Genomic DNA, 19,405 nt, shown 5'->3' on the forward strand with positions numbered 1-19,405 from the left:
GAAGCTCCCTACATGTTTTTTTTTTCAGAATGGCTAATGAGCGTTCAGAACCAAGCCATACTGTTGGCGCCGCCTCCATGCGCAGCGCCGCTTCTTCTTCCTTGTGCTGCCTCCCGTAACTCTCTTCTCTCATGGTTTCTCTCAAGAACACAAGAACCCACGGACACACAATCAAGGAAGAAGGCCATCGGCTTTGCCTAGAACACTCTTCCTTGATGAACACCCTTTCTCATTCATCTGATCACCTTAAATACCAATACAGGAAGACCCACACACGCACTGGCCAGCCGCCACACTCGGCTGCTAACCGCACGACCTCCATGCACTAAGTAATCCTATCAACATGCACGTACTAACAGGCCTTATCCTACTCCTAGCTAGAATCATTCCAGCAGCCACAAGACTCGGCTAACCGCTAACAACTTATGCATGCAGCCTAATCACTACAACTCAATCTGCACGTAGAGGCCAAAGGACTAGACCAACTCAATGTGCACGTAGAGGCCCACGCTCCAGCCTTCGTCGCACTTGCCGCATCACACGGCCACGCTGCCGCTGCGTCCTGCCCGCACCCGACGCGTCCGACCGCATCAGTGCATCTCGCACGTCCCGCGCGAGCCCAACGAGCCCGACCGCACCAGACGCCGTGACTTATTCCAACACATACATACCCTATGCTTTGTCCCATCAATAGTGACAGGATGTACACCCTTGCTTCGAGATGAGTTTTCAGCGATGTCTCAGCGTTGTATCAACTGCAAGTTGTTCTGTCTTTGCTTTCCATGGACAAGTACCGTAGTTGCTTCAGTTTTCCTTTCTGGTGCGTGCTCCTCGGTTATCTTGTTCTTGTTTGCCGGCTACCATATTTATTCCTGATTTCCCACAGATACTATTACTAGTAGCTCGGTGATATTTTTAACAATCATCTCCTATCAAATTCTAGTATGGATTACCATTTTGCCGTCGGATCAATGTATTCAGCTTGCCGGGCCTTTCTGCCATCGAAGCCAGGCAGCCCCATCCTCCTACACACACCCAATATGCGTCCACCGCTAAGCCTCGGTTGCGCCACATCGCCGAGACCTACCGCCGCCGATGTGGTAGATGGAACATCTCTCCTACTTAAGTCCTCGCCAACAAGCACCTGCTTCGTAACGATGCCCCCCAATAGGGATAATGGCTCCGAAGGCACCGCCACAAATCCATCATCTGACCTCGGTGACCCGGATCTATGGTTTCCCACGGAGCAGGCCAAACAAAGTGGCGACGAATGCAACTGATGATGCCTTCACAAGGAGACGACGCCCAAGACACTGCCATCGTCGGTCATGACCGAAGTCGAAGAGGTTTTCACTGGCAATCGCGCCACTCCGAATCAACATTTGACCGGATCCATGCTGAGCCACACCGTGATACCACGCGTAGCCGCCGGAACACCGACTAGGAACCAACATTCCTCGCCAACCCCTGTACACGCCGTCGGCCGACAACGGGCCACAGTGATGACGGATCTGGGTGTCTGGACCAGATCTACTGCACAAGGCTACCTACCATTGCCAGGGAAGCACGCGAGCTCCGCGGACAATAGAGGCAAGTGTTGTCGCTTCACGACTAGGAATGCTGCCCTGGCCGATGCGCGCGTCCTTCCCTGGCCCCGCCCCAGTAGATCCAGTGGTCGCCGCCGCATCCAGTGCCCAGGCCCCTACGATGTTGTGCCTACCGCCAACACGGCCTATGCCAGCCGCAGCGACGTAGGAGGAGTAAGCGATGGATTGCGGCTCTTGGTGGCGCTAGGGTTAGCCCTTGGCGTACCCCGGAGAGGTGACAAGAGGGGATAGGCTTCTTGTTCTAAGAGGTCGGAGAGCTCCTGCATCTGAAAGTCTGAAACCCATAATATCTCGAAAACAACTCATGGTTCTAGTACGCAGATAGCTAACTTTCACGCACCCCTATTAATGGCTAGTTCTTTGGTGATATTCCAGTCCATCAGATGTCCCTTTATAGACTTCTTCCAGGTCAAGTTTGGTCTACCCCGACCTCTTTTGACATTATCAACACCCTGTAGCCATCCCCTAAGCGTTGGACCTTCTTGAAGCTTGCGTTGTATATGCCCAAACCACCTCAGACGACGTTGGACAAGCTTCTCTTAAATTGATGGTACCCAACTCTATCATATATATCATCATTTCAGATCCGATATTTCTTGTGTGGCAACACATCCATCTCAACGAAGCGCATCTACGTTACACCTAACTGTTGAACATGTCGCTTTGTAGTCGGTCAACACACTGTGTCATACAACATTGCAAGTCAAATTGCCATCCTATAGAACCTGCTATAGAAAGTTGATGTACAACAACAACAACAACAACAACAACAACAACAACAACAAAACTGCGAGGACCACCTATTTTTTTTTAAGAACCAACGAACAAAAGCAATTCAAATAAAACAGAAGAAACTACTTGTGCGCATGGAGTAACATGGAGAAGTCCCGTTGCATCGGTAGGGAGTGGTGTGAGGGCCAAGAGGGGTTTGTGCCTATGCACGGGGAGCTGAGTAGACGCGGCTTGCTTCCTAATAGGAAGGACATAATTGCATAATGATTACATTTTCGACGAGTAAGATAAGCTTAGAGACCTGTGGGTTTTCCGGCCACACAGCTGGAGAATAGTACTCCCTCCGTTCTTAAATACTTCACCCGTTTCAAAATTAATGTCTTGACTTTGTACTAAATTTAGTGCAAAGTTGTACTGAAGTTAACACGTCAAAGTTATACTAAAGTTAACACACTTATTTTGGGAGGAAGGGGTATAAGCTTTTTTAGCAATTTCAATATGGACTACATACCAAGCAAAATAAATGAATCTACACTCTAAAATGTGTATATATACGTCCATATGTTGTCCGTATTGGTATCTCTAGAAAGTTTAGGCTTATATTTAGGAACGGAGGGAGTAATACCTATCAACTCTGTTAACTTCAGCGAACGAACCTGTGGTTGGAATGGTTAGGTGGACAGTGGTATCCCCAGCCCATCAGGGTTCAAATCCCTGGGAGGAGACGTTCCCATCGACTACTAGGCGCCTACGGTGACTTTGTAAAATCTCAAAATGATATGCCGGTTCAGTCTCTCGGAGGTGCTTATAGGGGTAGGGTGCGCGTGTGTGCGTTTATAGGGGTGAGTGTATGCACATTTATATGAGCGCTTGCGCCTGTACTGTGTTTAAAAGAAAAAACTGTTAACTTTAACAACAGCCATTATTTTGTTTCCGCGCCTGTCACACCTGGGACCCATTCTCATGTGGTGATTCAAAACTAACAATAAACCCGATGACATGCCACTGGTGGTCTCATGCACGCGTAACGCGCCTCACAATCGTCTCATCTGCTTTACGTTCACACCCTTCTCCATTGTGCAACTCATCTAACCTATTTACCAGTATTTGTTTTCTGATTTTACATACTGATGTCTAGCACTATCTTCCCAGAAGTTGGTGGTGAGGCAGAATGGAAGGATAGTGGCAGTGTAAGTGTTTACTCTTTGAGTGGAATAGGGAGCTCGAATGATATAGATATACATTTGCCCAAAGACCAGAACTTCAGAACTGCATCTAAGTAATACGGATTTCATAATTTAGTTTGATCGTAAACCATTGCCATAATAACCTGCACAAATGTGCAGTCCATTTTGGTCACATAACCATTGCTCCTAGCTAGGCATGTCAACGGGCATTTGGTGCATCTATATTCTTCATAAAAAAATACAGTTTGAGTGACAACAAATCTGCCTACATGAAATTGATTTTGTCCGCCTGTATATTTGTGAAATCTTTTATTGGTTTCAGGACGAGTGCAAGGATTCTTGTTCCCACAGGTCAGGTGGTTTTTGATGTTACTCCGAGTAACCACACCATCTATACCTCAAATTTCAATCATTAACATTTTGGAGGAAATTTTAATTATCTAGATCGATCGACAAAAACTGAATCCACGGTGGCACATCACAAGCCGTCCTGTCATGCCAGAGAGAATAGTGAACCAACCTCATGTGTCACTGATGTCTGGGACCCTGTCGTCATTACCTGCCTTTCTGGACCTCCCTTCTTCCCCTCGTCCCTGCCCGGGGCCGTAGGCATGCCGTGCTGACGCCCATCATGTGGCCTCCCAGCCGCGCCTCATGTGGACCAATGGTCGTCGCCAATGTCAAGTTCGAGGAGGGAGGGAGGGGAGGTGCCTATCTAGGTTGACTGCGAGAATCGCTTCCTGCACTACTAGAAATCCCCATATTTCCGACGGTGAAATCTAATAGCCGACGGACCGTCGGGTATTACAGTAATAGCCGACGGTAGTTATAATGGCCGACGGTTACTATCAACTCACGAGTATTACCACTAATACCCGACGGTATACTAGAATGCCCGGAAGTGAAAATTCACCCCTCGGATATCCAACTTAATGCCCGACGGTTCATCTTAAAGCCCGACGGTTTTTCCTACACCCACGGGGATTACATGTAATGCGTGACGGGTTTCCCTACACCCTTGGGGATTACATGTAATGCCCGACGGTTAATTGTAATGCCCGACGATTTTTGGTACACCCTCGGGGATTACATGTAATGACCGACGGTTTTTGCCACACCCACGGGGATTACATATAATGCCCGACGGTAAAATTTAATAGCGGAAGGTGAAAACAAAACTCTCACCTATGAGAGGACATGGCCAGCGGTAGATATATGCCTCTTGGTTATTTGAGAAAATACCCGACGGTGTATAGTGATAGCCGGTGTTTGACTTTCCCTCTCGATGATATGTTTCAATGGACAACATATGTAGAATGACCAATGTTATATTCCAAATAATTCAGTATAAGAAGATGGCAAGAACTAACATCTAGCATTGCTATTGTAAGCGAGTGCATTATGTTCTATATAGGATGCTTAAAAAAATGTGCACAGGATCATACAAATATGATGTTTTAAAAAATTGCACTTACAAAAGTACTAGTTTGCTAATTTCTTGGTCATGTACTTCTGTAACTTGCCTTGTACGTATCTTTAGTTTTTCTAATAAATGCGACTTCGTCTAGAAGGACCCGACCTTCATGTATATTATTAATTAAATGCAAATGTGTCGTGAAGTATTAATTACATCTTGAATTATAACGAGGATGAGTGTTGTATTTTAAAATTAAGAAAGTGGAATGCTATGCATATGATCCTATACGTACATAGGATCCTTTTTGTTCGAAACAGTGTGACCATTCTTTTTCCTCCCAACCAAGAAAGTAAAAGGGAGGCATCACCCTTTCTACAAAGAGTCTGCCACATGGAGCCACAGAGGCCTTACCGTTTCAAAGTACAATATGAACCTGTTCGTAGTTTTCATCACCATTTTAGGTCCTTAGTAAACATGTATGGCTGGTCATGAAGTACTAGTACTATCGTGACTTACAAGCCCGAGTTCCGTATTTCAAAACTAAAAAAAGAGTCATTATATATATACATATGATTCTTTACGTACAATCCTTATCAGACACCACAAACACAACAAATCAACCATTAAGCGGTGGTCATTCTTTCTTCCTCGGGAAGAAGAAGGGCGATCTCGCCAGCGTCTCTTCCAAGGAGAGTTCCTTCAATCGCCGCCGTCCTTCGGCGGCTCCTCTGCGCCGACGACCTCGATCGTCGGTTGTAGGGGGGTCGCCGGATGTGTGTGTGTGTGTGTGTGTGTGTGTGTGTGTGTGTGTGTGTGTGGATAGTTTTAGGCTAAAATAGCTTTGGTTTTAGGTTGCTCATCATCTTGGTTTCGGCGGCGGCGATGACGGCGCTGAATAAAGATTCTTCAGATCCTTCCCCGACAAGTCGATCGGCCCTATGGTTAGGGGTGGTTTTGAAAACCAGCCTGTTCAAGCAAGGTTGGTGTGGCGGCGGCATCCTCGTGGTGGACATGTGTCCGCCGGCGTCTGCCTCAACATCGGCGCGGAGCTTGGGAAGTACGTAGTCCAGGAGCGGATGTAGATTGTGGACTGCATTGACGACATTTTGGTGAGCCACTTTGAAGGTCCACAAAGCTTCATATCAGCGATGGAGCCGCGTCGAGCTTGCATGAGGAGGTGATCCGTCGTTCTTCTCTTCGGTGGCTGCTGTGGTCGTGCTGGGGGCAGGTGTGACGGAGCGTTGGTGTCTAGCTCAGAGATGTTTTGCTATCTTTTCAGTTTTGTCATGTCGATTCTTACGTGGCTTGTACTTTGATCTTTATGATATGAATAAGACACATATTACCATGCAAAAGAAAAAAAAGGTACGCGGTGGAACCAAATACAACACACCAATGGATCATCCAAGGTATTATGGCCATTTTTCGCAAAAAAAAGGTATTATGATCATGCCAAGAATCGTGTATGTGCCATGTCAAAAAAAAGGAATCGTGTATGTGCCATGTCAAAGAAAAGGAATCGTGTATGTGCCAAACGAACTGTGAGAAATCTAAGAATAAAAATAGGATTTAAAAAAACAGATGGCCCAAAAAATAAAAGTTATTGTACTCCTATATGATTTCATACGTACTAATAATTTATTAATAACACGTGTACAAAAAGAAAGTGCAACGCATGGTTTGAACCCAAGACCAAACAGGCTAGCCTAGCGTACCTATACCAGGTGGACATGAGACAATTTGTGACATATGCCTCCTCAGATATTATCTATACTAGACCTTCTCAAAGCGCCGTTGACCAGCCCCGCCGCTTATATCCCCTCAGTCCTGCGGCTCACATTCACCTCTCTCTCAACGCCGGTCGCCGCCTAGATGTGTCGCCTGACTTGCCACCGTCCTCCACTCTCGTCTCAGATTTGACCCCAAAGTCAAGCGGCAGGCAGCAGCAGCAGGTTCCTGTGTCGCCATGAGATGGATGGGGAAGCGGGGGTTGGATGGGGAGAGCCCGCACTGGCCGAGAAGACGGACGAGAACTGGCGGCCCCGGAGCTACCTCGCTGCCGCGTCCAGTTCGACCCTGCCTCCTACAAGCACGGCGACTTCTTCGACACCGTCTGGGCGGGCCACGACCTAACCACGCCCAATCTCTTCAGGTCAGTACAGTCTATGTTTTTAAGGCGGTAAGGCGAGGCGAGGCGCTGGGGGGCGCCTCACTGCCTAAGCGCTGAGGCATAAGGCGAGGCGACGCCTTAGAGACTTGTAAGCAACAGAATTAAGTAGAATTTGGTAGGCATTAAGCAACTAGGCATACAGCCATACACACCTTGCAACTGATTGTTGTAGAGCCCCCATCCTCTTTGCACTTGCTTTTCTCCCCAACAGAATTCTGCATCAACATGAAGTCATGAACAAATATGTTAGAATAATGTATCACTTACCAGTGCACATTCCACAAAAAATAGAAATAAAAGTGAGGCAGCGAACAAAAGTGGAAAGAAAGATAGCAAGTATGAGTGCAACTGCAATCTGCAATGCATGGCATATTACATAACCATTAACCAATTCAAATGACACAAGTCCAGTAGTCCACATAAGACATACAGAATAATAGATAATTCCAGCATAGCAAAAGGGATAAAGGTGGCCAGCTCAGCTCTCTCATGTCTCTCCACTCTCAAAGACTCAATCAAAAGTCATCATCATCAAACTCATTGGCATTGGTGTTGTCTTCACCATCTTGGTCAACATTAGTTGGCTCTTGATCGTCATTGCTCACATCATCATCATCCTCAACGTAGTCTGAATCCTCCCCCTCCGCATTGGGCATACTGTTGCTCTTGCTTGTTGTTGCTGTACTGCAGAGGAGGAGGAGCTGCTGGACAGGAGGATGAGGAGGAGCTGCTGGACAGGAGGAAGAGGAGGAGGAGCTGCTGGACAGGAGGAAGAGGAGGAGCTGCTGGACAGGAGGAACCGTTGGAGAGGAGGGGGAGGAGCTGCTGGAGAGGAGGAGGAACCAGATCTGCTGGAGAGGAGCCACTGAAGAGAAGGAGGGGGAGGAGTGTGTGGATTGGGGGTTGTTTCTCTCTCTCTCTCTCTCTTTCTCCCCTCTTACCTGTTGGCGCCAACATGATTCCAGTTTCCCGCCTAAAACAGCTCCCCTGCCTGCCTGGCAAGCTAAGGCGTCCAAAATGGACTAAGGCAACGCCTCGGACGCCTAGGCAAACACCTCGGACGCCTTATAGCTTAAGGCGGACGCCTTAGACACCCACCTAAGGCGAGGTGGACGCCTTGCCCTCGCAGGGCGCCCTGACGCCTAAGCGTCGCCTAGGCGACGCCTTAGGGACGCCTTGAAAACAGAGAGTACAGTACAGTACAGTAGGCAATTTGGGCTTTTTTTGTGAAACTGAAATTGAGGAAATTTTGACACAAATACATGTGGAGACTGAGTTGTTTGGTCAATTAGTTAATCAGCACGTACACTAGAGACAATTTGTTGCAACATTGACACGATTATGTGATGTAGAGATAATGAGATATGCTCATGTTCTATTGCTACTCGAACCCTGATATTTACCGTGTTTTGCGTGGGTTAATATAATTGAGTATGCTGAATCCGTTGAGGAGGCCTCGTGGTTATCTATTTTTTTCACGTTTCTCGCGTAGTGGTTGGTGCCCACCTCGCAACCGTGGACTCTTGTTACCGAATTATTTGGCGATCTGGCGCTGATTTCTTGGCGCGGCCAGCAAAAAATTCTCCCACGCCGGCGCACCACGCACCAAATCAGGTCCTGAACTAACCGCCATAGTCTCCTGGTCCTCTTTGAAAACAAACACATCCTCGTTATCCAAACCAATCTAGCTCGAGGGGTGCCCGGCGTCCCTCTGCTTCCACTCCGATGGGTGGTCAGGGGTTCCTCTGCTTCCTCTGTGATGGCCGATCAATCGGCACGCGATGATCACAGTGGGGCGCCACGGTATCATTCTCTTCTCCCTCCTCATTCCCCTCTCTCCTGGTCTCTATCACACCCCCTTAAGTACTCTTCTTCCTTCCTGACTTGCGTGATTGTGCTGATTGTCCATTATTTCTACATTGCAATTTTCTTTTTGCACGATGCATCAGTATTGGTTTGTTGGCAGTTCATAATTTTAAGTTGGCAAGTTTTCTTGTTGTACGAGTTGATCTTGTTTTCTTTCTTTTCTTTCTATACTATGTTAGCCGTGAACTAATTTTGTAAGAAACAGACAGAATACTTGTAGAACCTTAAATCTAGGATTTAGCTGGTATTCTCACAAAAAGGTTATGTTTTATGTGTTTACTACAGTAGCAACTTTAAGGTGGTTTCACCCGTTTTTAGTACAACTCGCCTGGTGCTGCAGTACATAATTTATTTTTCAGTTAATTATACTATAATCTATCATATGACTCCACTTTCTTTCTGATTCACATCACAATTAGATAGTACGCTGCATGAAAAAGTAACTCATCTCCAACTAGTATGTGCTTCTGATGGCCATTAATAACCTGAACAGTTCCCTCAGTTTCTGGTTTAGAAAGTTGAAATAGGTATTAATAAACTTGCACATTAGTTAGCTTATTTGGATAGAGCTCCTAATGACCATCTTGTTAGTTATGGCCAATGTAGGCCAAATATAGAATTGTTTGATTGATGTTCTCACTGTTACTATATAATATTTTGTAGCAATGTAGATGTCGACCGTAGTTGGATGTACAAAGAGAGACGAGGGAAGTTGATCAGTGATGCTTGGCAACATGGAGTAGATAATTTTCTAGATCATGCATTCTCATTGCCTGATGCTGCCGTAGACGGGGAATCCCGTTGTCCTTGCAGCAAGTGCTTTTGCGGTCATAAGTACACAAGGGATGTCATGACCACACACTTGTGCAGCAATGGGTTCATGTTAGGATATGAGAGATGGACTAGCCACGGGGAGTCTGATGCGCCTGAAAATGTAGAGCATGATAACGTGGGGGACGGAGATAGAATGAATGACATGCTAGTTGATGCAATTGTTGCTGAAGGAGTTTCTAAAGGTGATGAGCCAACAAAAGCTGCCAAAAAATTCTATGAAATGTTGATGGAAGCCGACAAAGATTTGCATGAGAAGACCACACAATCACGTCTATCCATTGTAGGAAGGCTAATGACTATTAAAACACAACATAATCTGTCAGAAGCTTGTTACAATGAGATGATGACTCTTATACATGACATTGTTGGGGACGATGCTGCAAAAGATCTCCCAGCAAACTTCCATAGGTCCAAGAAGCTTGTGCATAGTCTAGCAATGCCTTGCGTCAAAATTCATGCATGCCCCAATAGTTGTATGATTTACTATAAAGAGAATGAAAATAAAGAAAAATGCACTATCTGCAAAGAACCTAGATATGAGGAAACAACCGCAGGAAATAAATCTACGAAGATACCAAGAAAAGTTCTGCGCTATCTCCCAATTACTCCTAGGCTACAACGCTTGTACATGTCACAAAGCATTGCCAAGCACATGGACTATCACGCAAGGCCTCGTGACAGTGATGAAGTAATGGTTCACCCTTCTCATGGTGAAGCTTGGAAGGAATTTAATAAGGAATTTAAAAAATTTGCTGAGGAAGTAAGGAATATAAGGCTATGTCTAGCGACTGATGGCTTCACACCTTTTGGTATTAAAGCAGCCTCCTACTCGTGTTGGCCAGTATTTGTTGTACCTTATAATCTTCCACCAGAAATGTGCATGAAGCAGAGTAACCTGATCCTTGCACTAGTTATTCCCGGTCCAGATCATCCAGGAAAGAACCTAAACGTTTTTATGCAGCCTCTAGTTGACGAACTTGATGATTTGTGGAGAAATGGTGTAGAAACTTATGATAGTTATCGAAAGCAAAATTTCACCTTAAAGGCAGCTTTGCTTTGGACTATTCACGACTTTCCAGCTTATGGATTAGTAGCATGCTGGAGCACCCATGGAAAGCTTGCTTTCCCTATATGTGGATCTGACATAAAGACATTCTCATTGAAGAATGGTAGAAAGCCGTGCTGGTTTGACTGCCACAGGAGATTCCTTCCCACTAACCATGCATTTCGTAGGAGTGTGAAATGTTTTCGCAAGAAAAAAACAGTTCTAAATCCTCCACCAAAGCCCTTGTCCGGAGAAGAGGTGTATGAACAACTCAAAATTCTTGTTCATGATGAAACTGGCAAGAGTAAATTTGAGGGGTTTGGGAAGGAGCACAATTGGATCGCTATAAGTGGTTTGTGGCAACTAGAGTATTTTTCAGAAATTGCTGCTTCGCCATAACATTGATGTAATGCACAATGAGAAAAATGTATCTGAGGCTATTCTGAACACATGCCTTGATATTCCTGAGAAAACTAAGGATAACAACAAAGCACGCCTTGATGTTGCGTTATATTGTGATCGACCAAAGCTACACCTAAACAAGAATTCAAAGGGTGTGTGGAAGAAACCTAGAGCGAAATATTGTGTCAGCAAGGACGATAAAATGACCATCCTTAAGTGGTTTAAAGAAGTGAAGTTTTCTGATGGGTTTGCTGCTAATTTGAGTAAAACTGTGAACTTACATCAAAAAAAATTTATTGGGCTGAAAAGCCATGACTACCACATCATCATGGAGCGCCTCCTGCCAGTTGCCCTACGAGGCTTCATCCCGGAACCTGAATGGAAGGTCATAGCAGAGCTAAGTTTTTTTTATCGGCAACTGTGTGCCAAAGAAATTGCTCCTAAACGGATGCGTGAACTTGAGGACGAGGTTCCTGTTCTATTATGCAAGCTTGAGAAAATGTTCCCACCAGGCTTCTTCAATGTAATGCAACACCTGATAGTGCATCTCCCATATGAGGCAAGGGTTGGCGGGCCTGTGGCATATTGTTGGATGTATGTTTTTGAGAGGTATGCTAGACTATATACCTTTAAGTTGTACATCCTGTTTTAATCTATTTATATCTTGTATCACTGAAACTAAGGAAGCTTTAATTTCTGCAAAGAAAGTTGACTTTGGTACCGATGTTGGTTGGCGTCTACTATGTGAGCATTGGAGTGGTGCTGAATTTAGAGGGTTATCCTTAAGAAACAAGAGGAACAGACTTGCTAATGGGGATACAGTCTTCCATTGCAGCGGTGCGAGAAATGTTGTCGCCACACGTCAATTCCTGGTACTCTATCTTCGTCAAGCATCTTTCTTCTTATGTTTAACAGGAAAGTTTCATTTACATTGGATGATGTTTCACACTCTTGAAATGCAGACACTCAAAACAGGGAAAGACCCTGGAATTTCCGGTGCTTGGCTTCACACGCACAATTTGCATCGAGGGACCGAAGAAGAGAAGATTTGCAGTCAAAGAACTGCCAATCATTGGGTTAGTGAAATCTTGCGACTTAGCTCATTTTAATCATCATGAAAACTATTTGCACAACACTTTAGTTTACATTAATTTTTTATTTGAAAAGGAGGATTTTGATAAGGCAATGAAAAATGCTCATGGAGAAAATTGGGAAGAGGAGCACCCAGATTTAGATGGACAAATCATCTATGAAGCAGCAGGTAGAATGCCACATGGCAGGCTGGGAATTGCTAATGAGTTATTTAGCAAAGCAGAGAAGGCGAAGTTTAAGTCTAAAAGGGTGATGGCCTCACAACCGGTGCGGTCTGCTAGGGAAGACCGTCTGGAAAGAGAGAACAAACATTTGAAGCAGGAGAACAAGCGTCTTCGAGGCATTGAGCTTGTTGTGCAGGTAATCTTTCCTTCTCTTATAAATTGGAGTCTGAGTGGATAGGGTTGTGCTGACATGCTGATGTTTATAGTCATTGGCTGAGAAAGGAGGAGTGGACTTTGATGGCATAATGCAATCAGCTGCGGCAGACTTGGTAAGTTTAACCCATCTCGATGGTAGGCTTGCAGCAATGGAACTATTAAGTGATGTGTCTTTTGTGTATGATACACAGTCTGCATCAGATTCGGAAGGCGGAATTCGTAGGGGACGAGGTGGTGTGCATCAAAGCGAACCTGAAAAGGTTAGTTCATTGTTGTCGTGCCTACAAGTCTGCGGATGACCTCTCCCTTGTTCCACCGATTTTGTTTTCTCTTTGCACATTAACACATTCAGACGATATCAAGAAAGAATTTGTGTGTGCAAGTTAGGTGCAGGATTATGGGTCATGGATAGTAGTAGCGGAGACAGCAGATCCTTCATATGTTTTAATTGCAGATTTGTGAAAATAAATGCATGGTTAACTATATGGGCACATTCCTCTAAAGGATTATATCACCCAAGAGAAATGACTGCTAATGCATATAAATACTTGATGGTTGATAGAACAAGTTTATCTGCACATATATGAAAAAATGCAGTGAAGACCGCCCTTGATAGCCTACAATTGCCATGGTTGTTTCTCTGTACATATGCCTTGTTTGCTTGTTTCTGTATACATATGCCTTGTTTGCGTGCATATCTAAATTTGCTCTCATTTCTTATGCGCAAAACTAGATAAATTGAAGCATGTTAATTCGAAAATCATCAATAGGCAAACATATGACAGTATGAACAATAGTTTATTTGAACTTAATGTAGAATATATTCAGGGAAAGAATTAGTACACAGGAAAGGCTTTAGCTAACCATCCCGAATATTTTTCTTAGGAATACTCTTCCTTTTTACCTAAGCATGGTTGGACCATGTTTGTTGAACCCTCTGTACAGACGCATTTCAATTAGAATACTCACATGCAGCTAGTATATGCTTTTGGTTGTTGTTTGAAACAAGATCACATGCACATATGTACAAATGTACTTTACAAACTTGAGCTAAACCGACGCTTGCTATCTCTTAAAGATCAGCCATACACGCTCATGATCATTCTAAATTGCTAGTTTCAGGATTCCAATTAGCTCTATGCTAGGTACTATATGTGAAGTATAAGAACAAAAATCATGTTATAAATATTTATGTGCAGTATAATCTATAACATTGTTGGTGTAAATTTTATGTGAGCTTTTGCCATTAAATTATTTGAATGGAAAATTATATTAACCTCTTATTGAATATGTCATTCTTAATTAGTTATATGCTCGAACTGGCCAATAGTGTTTTGTTAGTTTACTTGTTCGGCTGTGTCATAAGACTGCAAATGTAAACACTGCTGATAGTTGGGTTGCCGATAGATATCCACTGTACTTGGACAGTGCCCTCCTGCTGATTCATGTTTCCTATGAAAATCTCATGTGAAGGATCAAAAGGAAAATCGGCAATCATATTGTTACATAGTCATACTATTAAATAGCAGCTAGCAGCTTACCTGTCAATTAGAAAAAATATGTTTGGTCCCAGTAGGTCACTTGAATTTTAGCTAAATTATACTGACAACTAGTTTTATCATTACTTAGGGAATGGGAAGCAGGACTGGAGGCAGTACCAGTCATGGAACTGATGATGAGGATGACTACTATGGCAGCAAGGTTGATGATGACTATGGCGAGGGTGATCTATATGGTGATGAGCCATATGATTACTATGGCGGTGAGGGATATAATGACTATGACGATGAGGAATATAATGAGTATGGCAATGATAATGATGATTGGCCATAAAAGTCTAGTGATCTTCTAGTCATGCCAAAATCAAGTTATGTTAGATGTTTGAAATACTTTATCTTATGGACCAATTTGTCTTAGTGGACAATTTATCTTCGCAAAATGTGAAATATCTCAGTTATTATTTTGTTCTGAATTCGACATTTGATACTTATGGTTAATGCCATTCGGATGCAACTCAATACCTTGTGCTTGTGTATGAGATGTATTTGAAATGCCAATATTCTGAAATATTGCTATCGTACGTGTAAACACCCCTCGGTGAAAGCAATATATGAGGGGTGAGTAATGCCCTAAGGTGGCACAAATGTCTCGGTTACACAGTATGCCATGGGGGACTTTAGACCGTTGGTGAATTCAAAAATTGACGGTGATTGCTCACCCCTCGACTAACAGGTCTCTTGAAGGGTTGTATGCACCGTCGGCCATCTAAGTAGCTGACGGTTTGGTTCTCCGCATGGGTATAACTAAGTCCTATGGGTCGAATGTACCGTCAACTATTATGAAAACCGAGGAGAATCAATAACCGTCGGACAATAAATGCCCGACCAGGAACCGTCGGATATAAATGTCGTCGGGCTAAGGTGAGCCAACACGTCACAATAACATGCCCGACGGCTCACCGTCGGCTTACTACCGTAGGTGACAAAATTATCCGACCGTACCGTCGGCCATTACTCTAATGGCCGACGAAGCAAGACCGACGGGAGATGGCCGACAGTGTACCGTCGGTTTTAGTAATAGTTGACGGTGATAAAAAATATCCGATGGTGATTGGACCCTCGGTTATAATGAAATATCTAGTAGTGCTGGTAATTAATGTTTGTTCACATTTGCTTCGGTACAACCCCTAAACACATTGACCGCTGAGATCTCTTTATGCCCCTTAATAATAAATGGTACGATAGTCTTTACACCCGTGCCGATAAGCGGCGCCCTTAGCAGTTTTTCACTTTCTTTTTTTAGAAAATAGTGCAGGTAATGTGAATTAAGCTCAAGACATCTTGATCTAAGGAGGACCACCCTAACCAACTAGGACATCCAATGCTTTTGTGTACTTATTTCTTTTTTTTTTGGACATACTTGAGTTCGCAGCTGGGCCGGCCCATTGTTGAATCGGCCATTTTATCACTATTTCTTTTTTATTTTCTCTATTCATTTTTTAGTTTCTTTTTCCTTTTTAAAAAAATGTTCAAATTTTGTTAATAAAGTAAAAATCAATACATTTAAAAGAATTTATATATGTTAGAAAACAGTTTGTTTCTTCCAAAATTTCTCAAATATCATAACACAAACATATTTTACAAAGAGCGAACAAAATTTTGAACATAGACATTTTTTGAAAAAAAAACCGGAAACCATGAACAAAAATATGAAACCAAATTATTTTGAATTTCCGCGAACATTTTTTGTATTTGTGCAGGAAAAAATTGAATATGGGATTATTGTCTAAATTCCAAATAAATTTTGAAAGCACGAACATCATTTGAAAATGCAGAATTCCCGAAATCACAAAAACTTTGCATGGTACCTAGGAATTGTGTTACAAGGTCCTAGAATTTTTTTGGTCCATTACAAAGTGTCGAAAAAAGGTACTCTGAGACAGAAGCTTCCGCCCAACCCAAACACCCTATCCGATACTTTTTCCCATTTAAATTCGAGAACATTTTTTAAAATTCACAAACTTTGCTTTCAAATTCAAGAAACTTTTTCCATTTAAATTCGTGAAAATTTAAATTCGTTAACTTTGTTTTCAAATTCATAATCATTCTTTTGAAAAATTGTTGACATTTTTTCAAATGTTGAAAATTTGGGCCGGCCCAGTACGCAGCCACCGGAAACGATGCTGGCTTCCGGTTGGGCAACGCCTGAGTGTATTTGTTTCTAATCTATTTTTAAGATTTTTTTCGATAATTTCATTTGTTTTGCTTTCTGAACTTTATTATTCATCTCGAAACCTGTTTTATAATTTGAAATAATTTTGCAATACCAAATAAAATTATTTTTGAAATTTTTTCTAGAATTTAGAAAAGTGCTCCCATTTTGAAACTTTTGTTCATTTAATTTGAAAATATGTTTTTGTTTTAATGTTTATATAAATATAAAAATGTATTTGTTATGCAATTTGTGTACAACATCAATATTACGGAATTTCTTTATAATTCTGGAAAATAGTGGTCATGTTTATAAAATTTTCATACGCTATTTGAAATTCCAAAATTGTTAACTAATTTCAAGAAATAATTCGGATGTAAGAAAATGTTCATCTTGATTGATAATGATAGAAATGATATGAATGAAATGACATAAAGTTTTGCCAGCCTTTGGGCATGCTCATGGCAGGCCTCCATGCAAAATTTGTAGGAATTCGGACACTGAGTGCATGCCGCGTCATATCCGGCATGTGTTTTTTGTTTTTTCACCGAGAAAACCTTAGAATAAAATATCAAAACTCAATGAAATTTATCATGGATGTTTGGCATGGTCATGCTAGTGTATGGGAAAAAACTTTGTCCTTTATATTGATGTGAGCATTTTTTTGAAAAATAAAAAGAACAAAAAGGGGAAAACAAAAAACAACAAGAATGAAACGGAAACAAAAAATGAATGATAAACCAATCACTGATTGATATATTTTCATTTTAATTTTTATATTTAATAGATGTTCAGAAATTTTAAAAGTGTTTAATTTTTTTATGTGAGCATGTTTCTATTTAACCGAAATATAAGCAAATATTTTTGTTAAACAAATAATAGACAAACAATTTTTCTATGTAATGGATATTCAAAATTTTAATTATATTGATGTGAGCATATTTTATTTAAAAGATCAATTATTTGACATATCTATACCAAAAAATTTAAATGTGAATATTTGTACTTTATGAACAAACTTTTAAAAAGTGACCATTTTTTAAATTTTGAACATAATTCTATAAAGTGTGAGCGTTTTTTGAAAAGAAGAAAGAAACAAAAAAAGGAAAACAAAATAGAAATAGTGATAAAAGGACCCGTTCAACAATGGCCCGGTCCAACCGCGAACTGAAGTAGAAGAAAAAAAAAGTAAATTGGCACATGTATTATGATGTCCTAGTTGGTTAGTGTGGTTCTTCTTAGACCGAGAGGTCTTGAGTTTGATTCACGTTGCTAGCGCAATATTTTGAAGTTTGATAAAAAGTGGCAAAGTGGGTACAATGCCTCGTATTTGTCACATATGCAGATGGCTATATGATACGTCCATTATGCATCATGTTTTTGTACTGTTATTTATAATGTTTTATGCATAACAATGCTTTTTGGAGTAATTCTAATGTCTTTTCTCTCATAATATGCAAGGTTCACATAAAGAGGGAAAATTCTGGCAACTGAAAATCTGGACCTGAAAAAAACTACGTCAGGCTACCTATTCTGCACAACTCCAACCGAGCTGAAACTTCACGATGAATTTTTGTGGAATAAATAAGAATTAATGAAGCAAATAACTACCAGAGGGGGACCACCAGGTGGGCACAACCCACCTGGGCGCGCCAGGGAGCCCAGGCGCGCCCTGGTGGGTTGTGCCCTCCTCGGCCCACCTCCGGTGCCCATCTTCTGGTATATAAGTCATTTTGACCTAAAAAATCAGGAGAGGACTTTCGTAACGAAGCGCCGCCGTCTCGAGGAGGGACTTGGGCAGAAACACTTTTGCCCTCCGGCGGAACGATTCTGCCGGAGGAACTTCCCTCCAGGAGGGGGAAATCATCGTCATCATCATCACCGACAATTCTCCCATCTTGGGGAGGGCAAACTTCATCAACATCTTCAACAACACCATCTTCTCTCAAACCCTAGTTCATCTCTTATGTTCAATCTTTGTACCGGAACTATAGATTGGTACTTGTGGATGACTAGTAGTGTTGATTACATCTTGTAGTTGATTACTATATGGTTTATTTGGTGGAAAATTATATGTTCAGATTCATTATGCTATTTAATATCCCTGTGATCTTGAGCATGATTACCATTTGTGAGTAGTTACTTTTTTTCTTGAGGTCATGGGAGATATCTTGTTGCAAGTAATCATATAAACTTGATATGTGTTTGATATTTTGATGATATGTATGTTGTGATTCCCTTAGTGGTGTCATGTGAATGTCGACTACATGACACTTCACCATATTTGGGCCTAAGGAAATGCATTGTGGAGTAGTTATTAGATGATGTGTTGCGAGAGTGACAGAAGCTTAAACCCTAGTTTATGCGCTATTCCGTAAGGGGCTGATTTGTATCCAAAAGTTTAATAGTATGGTTAGATTTATTCTTAATAGTTTTCTCGTAGTTGCGAATGCTTGTGAGTGGGTTAATCATAAGTAGGGGGTTTGTTCAAGTAAGAACATCACCTAAGCACCGGTCCACCCACATATCAAATTATCAAAGTAGCGAACACAAATCAAACCAAGATGATGAAACTGGCTAGATGAAATTTCCGTGTACCTCAAGAACACTTTGCTTATCATAAGAGACCGTTTTGGCCTGTCTTTTGCCTCATAAGGATTGGAGTACGTTGCTGCACTTTTGTTACCGTTATTGTTACTTGCTCGTTACAAATTACCTTGCTACCAAACTACTCGTTGCTTACAATTTCAGTGCTTGCAGACATTACCTTGTTGAAAACTGCTTGCCATTTTCTTCTGCTCTTCGTTGTGTTCGACACTCTTACTTATCGAAAGGACTACGATTGATCCTTTATACTTGTGGGTCATCACTATACGGTTTCATGAAATGCCCATACTGCCCTTATACAGTTTGTGGAGGGGGTGTACCAAAGCAGGCCTCTTGTTTGCAAATTTTTATCAAT

The 19,405-nt window shown here is 42.2% G+C and overlaps 1 protein-coding gene across 1 annotated transcript; it reads left to right on the forward strand.

Annotated features, from left to right (window-relative positions):
* Positions 1-12,445: 12,445 nt before the first annotated feature.
* On the forward strand, positions 12,446-14,565 carry LOC119360206 (stress protein DDR48-like). The gene is made up of 4 exons (XM_037625951.1): positions 12,446-12,712; positions 12,783-12,845; positions 12,924-12,992; positions 14,362-14,565. The coding sequence occupies exons 1-4, from the start codon at positions 12,446-12,448 to the stop codon at positions 14,563-14,565; spliced, it is 603 nt and encodes a 200-aa protein (XP_037481848.1).
* Positions 14,566-19,405: the final 4,840 nt, after the last annotated feature.

The sequence above is a fragment of the Triticum dicoccoides genome, chromosome 2B (assembly GCF_002162155.2).
Source record: "Triticum dicoccoides isolate Atlit2015 ecotype Zavitan chromosome 2B, WEW_v2.0, whole genome shotgun sequence".
NCBI lineage: Eukaryota > Viridiplantae > Streptophyta > Magnoliopsida > Poales > Poaceae > Triticum > Triticum dicoccoides.